Source organism: Chiloscyllium plagiosum, chromosome 18 (genome assembly GCF_004010195.1).
Source record: "Chiloscyllium plagiosum isolate BGI_BamShark_2017 chromosome 18, ASM401019v2, whole genome shotgun sequence".
Classification (NCBI taxonomy): domain Eukaryota; kingdom Metazoa; phylum Chordata; class Chondrichthyes; order Orectolobiformes; family Hemiscylliidae; genus Chiloscyllium; species Chiloscyllium plagiosum.
Genome location: NC_057727.1, coordinates 40,907,786 through 40,918,429, shown reverse-complemented (window position 1 = coordinate 40,918,429; position 10,644 = coordinate 40,907,786). Strand labels below are relative to the sequence as shown.

Sequence of the window (10,644 nt, the reverse complement as noted above, 5' to 3'; positions counted from 1 at the left end):
GCTTCGGCGGGTCGGTGTGGACTTGTTGGGCCGAAGGGCCTGTTTCCACACTGTAAGTAATCTAATCTAATCTAATTTTGTAAACCTCTATAACGTCACCCCTCAGCCTCCGACACTCCAGGGAAAACAGCCCTAACCTATCCAACCTCTCCATTTGGTCAAATCCACCAACCCTGGCAACATCCTTGTAAATCTTTTCTGAATCCTTTCAAGTTTTGCAACATCTTTCCGATAGGAAGGAGACCAGAACTGCATGCAATATTCCAACAGTGGCCTAACCAATGCCACAACATGACCTCCCAACTCCTGTACTCAATACTCTGACCAATAAAGGAAAGCATACCAAACGCCTTCTTCACTATTCTATCTACCTGCGACTCCACTTTCAAAGATCTATGAACCTGCACTCCAAGGTCTCTTTGTTCGGCAACACTTTCTTGGACCTTACTATTAAGTGTATAAGTCCTGCTAAGATTTGTAATCTGAGAGTAAGTAAGCACCATCTATTTAAGTCGGTGTGTAAAATTTTGCATTCCTGAAATTTTTTGTAGCAGTGGAGCTCATAGTGGTTTGCTGCTGCTTACCATTTCTAAATAACATTTAACCTTGAGATTTTGCAGTGATGTACTAATAATAGTAATAATACATTGTAATTAGCCTCATACAATTTCCAGTTTTACTGTTCGTTTTATAAGAGCCTTTTTTATAAATGATAAGCCCTGTTGCTGTCTGTATTTAACAAAGGTAGTGATTGACTAAGAAGACAATTTGTATGTTTGTGCAGAGGACAAATTGACTAATCCCGTTAGTTTTCAAATTGCAGTTTTCAGCATGTTGTTATTGTGAAGGGGTTATGACTTTTTTGGGCACAGTTTTCCAATTAATGGTTCCAAATAGGATATCCCAAATCGTTAAGTTCCCAGGTGAGGAGGGATGAACTGGCTTGCTTGTTTCACCCACCCCCTTGATTGGTGGTGACAAAGTTAACTTAAACGTGACTCAATTCCTTGTGGAATTTGCCATCCTACAGCAAATGCATTTGTGTTTAAAATGAGGAAATTTAACCAGACTTTCTTTCTTTAACAGAAGTGCATTATATTTAGTTACTTCACGTCACAAGAGAAAGTAATGCCAAACACAACCTCTTGTGCTCGAACAACATTCATTTATTTCTTCTTTATCTACAGTGCAGGTGTGTTTGATCACTGCTGTAAAGCTGTGATCTTCTCAACAAACTAATACACATGCTACCCAATCAAGCCATTACACCTATAAACCAGGAGTTGTTGTCAATGTCTCACCCTTTTTTCTGTTTCTCTGGTAATACAAACTCTTGTCTACATGAAGTGGCTTTCTCTGAGAGAATTGGGTAGTCAGCCTCTCGTTATATCTTCCTTTTTAGTTGTTTTTCATTTCCTTGAGTTTTTACAGGTGTGAAGTTTTATGGGGCTCCATCTACAGTGATATTTTGGCTGCAGCAGTTGTCTTTTTATAAAAACACTTACGGTTGTACTGAAGTTTCAACCCCATATGCACTTGGGATTCTGATCTATCATTATGACAAAATAGATGAGTGAGTTGTTTTGTTTTAATACTTTTGAAGTTTTATTTCATATGTGACTTTTATTTTTAACAGGCACCACAACAAGATACGCAGCATTGAGCCAAATCATTTGAGCTACTACCAGTCCCTAGAAACACTCGACCTAACCTACAACGAAATTACTGAAATCCAAAATAATTGCTTTCCATGGCAACTCAAAATTAAAGACCTGTGAGTACTTTATTCTCTGACAGTTAGAATAATGCACAGGCAGTTGGATGAAAGTGCACAACAGTTTTTAACTTTTGAATCATAAAAATATTATTGTTATTCATGTCATTACTTTGTTTTGTTTGTTCACCGCTCCATCACCCACCACCCCAGAACCACCAAAACCTGCCCCCAGGTCTGCCATTGCAATAGTAAGAAAGTTTATACTGAATATACATTGCAGAGCTGCTTCAGTTGTCTGTTTGTCCACACTTGCCATTTTTATTTTCTTGGGTTTTTTAAATCTTTTTGAGTGAGTGACCATTTATTCATTTGTGAAACTAAGCAGAGAATATTGAGTTCCTATTTGCCAAAAACACTTGTGCTACTTGTATTATAACTGTGCTGCTAAAGTAGCTGTAACATATTGAGCAAGGCACATCTCTTAAAAGTTGCTTTCATTTCTTGAATGCACTTTCTCCTATGTAAAGTGACAGGAATGTCTATGAGCTGCTTTACTTAGGGCCAAACACAAACCTAAATATTTGATAACTGTCACTCTTGTTTTATAGTGAGTTAGTTACAGGTTGAAAATGCTGTGGACAAGATGTGTGCAGAAACTAGACTAGCATGAGGGAGATACAGAAAGCTTTAGAGTACTATTGAGTAGGAACTTGAAAAAGGTGAGGATGCAACACAATATAAGCAAAGTTAAAGGGTATGATGTGAAGGAGGTGGGGAGGAGAAATCAGTGTAAAATAGAGCCCAGGCAGACTCAAATTCACATTTGATTTATTTGAAACAAAGATAGAGATGGGAAGAACTTGGATAATGAGTAATCTTTTAAGGGATTGTATGGGCATTGTGGGGTGAAAACATAATGTTGGTGAAGTTGACTCCTGAAATTTGATGTACAGAACATGCCTTACATCCTGAAAATGCCAAGGCTGTAGCCAGTGGAACATCAAGATGGTAGTGGCAGGTAAGAAGGACCGTGTGAGTAATGATGAGATGGAAGTTAACAAGAATTAAGAAGGGAGGAATAATGCAAGTGATTGTGTCAAGAATCGAAGGATGGGGGTAAGAAACAATAAGAAAATGGCACCTAGTTTTGTAAGAACTTTCGGGGGGGAGAAAGTATTTCTGGATTATAAAGGTATATTATTGCCAGTTCAGATCTATAGACATACACTTCTCATTTTTTTTATATTAGAAAATGATTTATTAGGATAAATCTGAATTAATTTAAAAATATAAATTTTCTGATTGCCATAAAATATTCCATTCCTTCATCCCAACTTATCAAATCAACTTTAACATTCTAACGTGACGATGAGCAACACTTCACTTTTATAATTCAGTCTTTATGGCAAGACTCGACTGCGGTAGAGTTAACAGGCAGAGCACAACATGAATAATTTGGAGTCATCAAATGAACTTCAGAAGCTAGATGTCTGTAATCAGTTGGAAAGTTCAATGGCAATTATAGTGCACAGATGTTTTGACAGTGCAAATAAATTAGCAAAGTTCAAATGACAATACATCAAAATATGAAAAAGAATTCAGTAAATCTGGCAACTTGTTGGCTGTCACCTGGTTATTCAAGGGTAGGAGACAAAAACAGGTACATCTGTCATTGAGAAAATGCTAGAGTCCATTATAAATGATGTAATAGCAGAGCATTTAGAAAAATACATTAAAATGAAACCAAGTCAACATGGCTTTGTAAAAGGGAAATTATGTTTAACAAATTCATTACAGTCCTTTGGGGAGGTAGCGAGCAAGGTAGATAAAGACAACCAGTACTTATAAAATGTTTGGATTTCAAAAAGGCATTTCATAAGATACAGTACATAACACTACTTCAGGCAAGAGCCCATGGTGCTGGGGGTAGAATATTAGCATGGATAGAGGATTGGCTAACTAATAGAAGATAGTGACTTGGAATGAAGGGGGCATTTTCAAGATGGCAACTTGTAACTGATAGACTGCCACAATGATCAGTGCTGAGCTACTGTTCATTAAAAGAAATATTAATGACTTGGATAATGGAAGTGAATCTTGTATTGCAAGTTTGCGGCTGACACAAAATTAGATGGGAAGGCAACTAGTAAGGATGACACAATGAACTTACATAGGGGTATGGGCAGGCTGAGTCAGTAAAATCTTGGGAAAATGTGAGGTTATGCATATTGGCAGGAATAACTAAACATTTTACCCTAATCTTCCAGAACAAGAACCAGATTCTTGTGCAGGAAACAAAAAAAAGTGGCATTTTTTGGAACAAGACAATGAAATTTTCTTGGGGCTATAGGAGAGAACTGGAAGAAATTTGTTTGAGTCAAAAGAATACAATTTATAATCGTTGGATTGGGATATCAAAGTGATATTGATTGAGTGTTAATACTTCCTAAACAAAGTTCTTTTCCACGTCAATAAGATTAGGATTAAAAATTTTTTTTTAAGAACAGAGACTTATTTCTAATTTCCAAATGGATGGCACAAATAGGGAAGAATAAAAAAATGTTATTTTTAAATATGACAAATAAAGGGGAGAGCAGATCCATCTTGGTAGAATTGGGAAATGATCTACTATTTAGTAAGGCTAATGAAGTTATTTTGGCGTGACTAGTTTTAAAATATTTCTGATTCAGTGTTACTAAATATTTGAAGCAGTAGAAAATGCAGAGGTATGGAATAGTGTGGCAGTTTTAGATTTCCCTCCATTGAAGCGCCAGCATGTCCTAATCTCTGAATTCTTAGTTGAATTGTGTGCAGATTGGCATAAGGATAGATTAGAAACTTAAATGCATTGATGAATGCATAGGAGGAATGAATTTTGATTCATGGGACACTGGCACCATTACTGGGGAAATAGGAAGCAATTTAATCAGATGTGCTTCTACCTAAGCTGGGCTAAGTCTGCACATTGCTGTGTAAAATACTGTAAAACACCTGTGCATTTAAATATATTGGCCACGTTCAGCAAGATAGGCAAGTATCAGCATTCTGATAGATAAAATAACTACGGTTGTAGATAACAATCACAAATTTAGATTTTTAAAATAAAAGAAATTATTGAATTGAGGGAATAGAAATTGACAAAAATAAACTAGTGATTAGAGTAACATCAGTGAAAAATAAAAATAAAGCTGAAGATATTATCTTTGAATAAACTAAACAAATGAATTAATAGCATAAATAAAAATTAATTCATGCATTAGTTTTAAAAGAGTGGCTGTGTCATGACCAAAGTTGGGAATTAAATACTCCAGGATGTTTGACCTTTAGAAGAAATGAGTAAATGGATTTGGGAGAGAGTGGCCTTATTCATAAACCTGGGATCACAAAAGTGGAAGCAAAGGGTCTTATCTTAGAAATTCCAGGTACTGAATCAGTTTAGATGGCACTAAGACACAAGCAGAAAAGAATTGTGGAATAATTTATTGGCCTTCCAGTTCTAGTGTTGGGCAGAATATAAATCAGGAAATTAGCTTGCAGCAAGAATAATATGGTAATTACAGGGGTCTAGGGGACTTGATAAAATTGATCACACCGAACTTGGATATGTGGAAGGACAATTGTGTGTTAACAAAGCTGTTAAGTTTTTGAGATAAGTAGTGGGACACATAATGGGGAACCAGTGAATTTACTGCATTGGCATTTTTTTAAAAAGCATTTAATGTCGCATGAGATTATTACACATGGAATTGTGGGAAATCCATTGGCATAGATTGAAATTGACAAAACAGTAAGTAGTATATCAGTAATTTTCAGATTGGCAGGCAGAAACTATTTGAGGTGCTACATGGGTCAGTACTTGAATAGGAGTTCTTTGCAGTGTGTAAAATGACTTGAATGAAGGGATCATGTATAATATATTCAGGTTTATTGACTATGCTAAGTTATGTGGGAAAGTAAACTTTGAGGAGGCCACAAGGATATAAGAACATGGCATACAATATTTAAAGTGGAGAAATGTGAAGTTATCTGCTTTGTTAGGAAAAGTACAGAAGTAGAATATTTTTTTAAATGGTGAGGAGAAGAATCTGAGTCCCTTTTATACATACAATCAGCAAGCAGACTTAGCAAATAACGAAGAAAGCTAATGTCACAAAGGGATTGCACACAAAAGAATGCAGGCCTTGTTATGCTACACATTGAGTACTGTAGCAGTTATACTTTGCTTATTGGTTTTGGTAGGAGTGCAACAACAATTCATTATCCTATGAGGAGAAACTGACACGTATCAATTTTATCAACAGTTTGGAAGCATGATTAGTGATCGCATTGAAACATATTGTGACACAACTACATCAAAAGTTACTGGAAAAACTCAGTGGCTCTGAAAGAGGGTTGTTGGACCCAAAAAGTTAACTCTGCTTTCTTCCCTCAGATGTTGCCAGACCTGCTGAGTTTTTCTAGCAACTACAGCACCTGTAGTTCTTTGGGGTTTTTTTCAGGTGTGGAATTATTGTGTTGGAATTATTCCAACTGCAAATCATAGGAAAAACTACCTGCTTAACTGTTCGTGCTTGATATGGGCAGTTTTGCAAAGCTGACGCCTGAAACCTCCATCATCGATAACCCAGCAGGCCTAGACACAATGCACAGAAAGTGAAGTCATGTGTTCTTGCCAAAAAAAAACACTATGCCAGAATTGCTGCGAAGCAGGAGACACCCTGAATTTTAAACTACAAGATCATTTCGGTAGAGCTGCTGTACCATTTTCTGAAAGTATTATATAGTTTTTTTTGCAATTCCTTTCTGTTTCTTATCACTTAGTTGCAAATGAATGTAATGACTTTTAATTTCAAATATTTAACTGCATTGTTATTTAATGATTCGAAGTGTAATTAGTTTTCTTAACATTGTGTCATTTAATAATTAGTGAATGCGTGTGGGTGAGAGAGATAAGTGAATATGGGTGTGTGGTAGCAGGTGCAGCCTAGTGTCAGATGTAAGACAGGCGATGTCAGTGGTATAGTTAGAGCAGATTTTAAGCCCCCTAATATTTCCTGGTTAATTATTTGTGGAAGTGAGTCAGAATCCTGTGAAGTCCCCAACTCTAACTCAGAGTTGAAGATGTACTTAGGACAGTTCCAGGTCAGGGCAATTACCCATCAGAAGTTTAAATCAGTCAGACAATTTATGCACAGTTAATATGTCTGAGGCTTCAGATGCACATTTTTAGACAACACTGGTGTAATGGCTGTTTGAAGATCTGGGCTATAATTCTTGAGCTATATGGTGGATTCTAATTGGATAATTCCCCAGTCTAGAATTAGGAATTATGTGTTGGAGATCAGGAGAAATGTTGTTCAGAGTTGTGAATCTCTGAATATCTGCAGTGGACCATTCCAGTCACTAGTTTCAACAAAGAGATGGGCAAAATGTTTGGATATCAGGCAATTTAAAAAAAAAAATCAGAGGATAATAGGGATAATTCAGGCATAGAATGCTGAGTAGAAGATCAACCATGATGTTAATGAATGACTGAACTCGGCCCACTGCAGCTCCTGTTGCTCTGATACTGGTACACTGGGTTAGATGCCTTTCTGTGTTGCAAACTTTTATGGTTCTATAAGTAAAAACAAAAGTAATTGTCTAGAGAGAAACAGTTAGTAATCTGAAAACCCATTTCACTGAAGTTAATTTCTCCAACTCTTTATTTACCAACAAAAAAAGTACAAAGCTACATGCTTGATGAATACATTGTTTTCACTGTTGAATGCAGCTTTGACAGCTCATAGATCTTGTTTTCTGTTTTAAACTTGCAAGATTACAACTGCAAAAATGATACGTATGTTATTTTTGAATACACCATAAATTAATCTTTTCAAATTGCAAATTTCTGTTGTAAATTTGTAATGATTTTGTTGAACATGGTAATAATTCCTACTGTAATCTACAAATCTATGTTCTTAGCTATCTCAGTAACAATCGAATAAGCATTTTGGAACCTGGCACATTTGATAATTTGTCAAGCACCTTACAAGTTCTTCGACTGAGCAAAAATCGGATTTCACATCTACCTGTCAAGATTTTCAAGTTGCCACATTTGCTGCATCTGTGAGTATAAACCCTGATAAAATTTTCATTATTTTGTGTATCCTAGTTTGGTTGTACTTGTCAATAGTTTCAGAATCATTTTTCACTCTTGAAGATTCACTGGTTAAATAACTGGTATGCATGTAATTGTTCAGCATTTATTTAAATGCAATGAATACTGCAAATATAATTGATCTCTAATTTACAAGTAAGTGTTATAGGTCTCCCCTTTAATGAGTGGAAAAAAATCTTTTCATTTAAAATTTCCTGTACTACTTACTATTTATAAGATCTGAATTTTAGTTCCATATTTAATGCAAACTTAAACTATTTAATTTTGCTGTTAAATTCAGCATTGTCATGATATTCCTCCAGCATTACTGAAGTCATAGCGATTGGATGTAAGCTAGTGTTCATATTGTTCTGTTGCTACCATGTATAGTACAAATGTATTAGAAAGTTCAGTATCGATCTAATCTTCAGTAGTTACCTTTATTGCTTAGATTACTGGTACCTCCTACAATTTAATTTTATATTTCTCCAACTGTTGGGATGCACTGGAATTGCACGGAATCTCTGTGCATGAAGTGTAATTAGCGTTTCATATGCATACAATTATTTTACCATTGTACATTGTTATGCAGTTTATTTGCTGCATCATTTTGATAAATCTACCGAATCCTAATCTAATTTTTGTTCGCATCAATGGATTCCAGACTAAATAAAATCACGCACTCAACTAACATATCAATGACAAATATTGAACAACTTAGCCCACAGCTGTTGTAGTTTAGAAAGGTTGGAAGGAGAAACCTGTGAGTTTGGTATTGGTGGTGTATAGATTATTGGAGGTCATTCTGAAAGCTAGGATTTACATGCATTTGGAGAGGCAGGTCTGATTGAAGATAGTCAGCATGACTTTGTATTAGGGAAATCATCACTCAAACATGATTGAGTTTTTTTGAGGAAGTAACCAAAAATATTGATGAGAGCAAAGCAGTAGACGTTGTTTACATGGACTTTAGTAAGGTCCACGTGGTAGACTAATTAGTAAAGTTTAAATCATACATGATTCGGAGAACTCGCTAATTGGATACAAAATTGGCTAGATGGCAACGTGATCATAGAGTTGTTTTTTCAAACTGGAGGCTTGTGACCAGTGGTGTTCCACAGGAATTAATACTGGTCCAATTTTGTTTTCATTCACATGGATTGTATAAATGACAAATTTAGGAGACAACGGTTAGTGAGTTTGCGGATGACTCCAAAATTGGCAATATGGTGGACAGTAAAGAAAGTGCTTCATAATCTCAGATAAATCTGATCAGTTGGTCCACTGGGCTGAGGAATTCAGTTTGCATTTAATTTGAACAGAGGAGATATTGCATTTTGGCAAGACAAACAAGGGCAGGACTTAGGACTTAGATCATTAATATTAGAGCCCTGGGTAATGTTGTAGAACAGATAAACTAAGGGGTTCAAATACGTAGAAATTTACGTCTCATGGTTGGTTAAGGGTGGTTAAGAAGGTGTTTAGCACACTTGCCTTCATTGCTCAGACCTTTGAGTATAGGAGTTAAGATGTCATGTTGAGGTCTTACAGGATGTTGATGAGGCCTCTTCTGTAGTACTATGTACAGTTCAGCTCACTCTGCTATAGGAGGGTATTCTTAAATTGGAGAGAGTTCAGAAAAGATTTACCAGGATGTTATTGGGAATACAAGGTTTGAGTTAGGCTGGGACTTTTGTCACTGGAGGATTGGAGGTTGAGAGGTGCATTGAGAGGGTTATAAAATCATGAAAGGCCTAGATAAGGTGAATAGTGAGGGTCTTTTCCCGAGGGTGGGGGAGTTCAAAATTCGGGGCATATTCTTAGTGTGAGAGGAGAAAGATTTGAAAAGGGCATGAGGGGCAACTTTTTTTTACAGTGGTTCATTTGTGGAATGAACTGCCAGAGGAAGTGGTGAATGAAGGTAAAGTTCAAAAGGCATTTGGATAAGTACATAAATGGGAATGGTTTGGAGGGATATGGGCCAAATGTGGGCAAGTGAGACTAGTTTGGTTTTGGAACGTGATCAGCATGGAGTACTTCTACCGAAAAGTCTGGTTCCATGCTGTGAGACACTGATCAGAAGTGATCTTATTGAAACATGTAAGTTTCTGAATGGACTTATTAGGCTAAAGAACCAGTGGATGTTTCTTCTTGTGGGAGAGACCAGAACTAGGTGACACAGTTTATAAGTAAGAGATCTCAGTCTAATAATAGAGAGAAAAGGCGATAACATTTATTAAAGGTAGAGCAGGTTCAAAATTCCAACTGCTATATTCCTGCTGTCAAGTCCTATGTGATCTCTACCTTACTTGGAAGTTATTTATCTACATAGTGGGTTGCATATCTGGCTTAATTTACTATATAACTACTTACTTTTCTGCCAAAAGTGGTATTTGTATGTCATATCTCCCTGTCTATTCCTTTTGCATTATTTTTATCTCCTATTAAAATTTTTTGTGTGAAATAAAAACATTAATGATGGATCAATTAGAGGCAGTCCAACTCATCCATGTTGACCAGATATCCTAAATAAATCTAGTTTCATTTGCCAGCAGTCGGTATAGGGAATGCTGGATGAATAAAGAAATTGAGGGTTTGGTTAAGAAAAAGAAGTAAGCATATGTCAGGTATAGACAGGATAGATCGAGTGAATCCTTAAAAGAGTATAAAGTAAGTAGGAGTATACTTAAGAGGGAAATCAGGAGGGCAAAATGGGGACATGAGATAGCTTTGGCAAATAGAATTAAGGAGAATCCAAAGGGTTTTTACAAATATATTAAGGACAAAA

The 10,644-nt window shown here is 36.2% G+C and overlaps 2 protein-coding genes across 4 annotated transcripts in view; one reads left to right on the top strand and one right to left on the bottom strand.

Moving 5' to 3' along the window:
- The window catches only part of slc25a26 (solute carrier family 25 member 26), a 298,023-nt gene that overhangs the window by 51,097 nt on the left and 236,282 nt on the right, over nucleotides 1-10,644 (bottom strand). The window lies entirely within an intron of this gene.
- Nucleotides 1-10,644, top strand: part of lrig1 (leucine-rich repeats and immunoglobulin-like domains 1) — a 121,600-nt gene that overhangs the window by 72,214 nt on the left and 38,742 nt on the right. For all 3 annotated transcript variants that reach the window (XM_043708291.1, XM_043708289.1, XM_043708290.1), the window contains 2 exons: nucleotides 1,637-1,774; nucleotides 7,682-7,825. In XM_043708291.1, coding sequence (XP_043564226.1) covers nucleotides 1,637-1,774; nucleotides 7,682-7,825 — 282 coding nt within the window. The remainder of the gene's footprint in view (nucleotides 1-1,636; nucleotides 1,775-7,681; nucleotides 7,826-10,644) is intronic.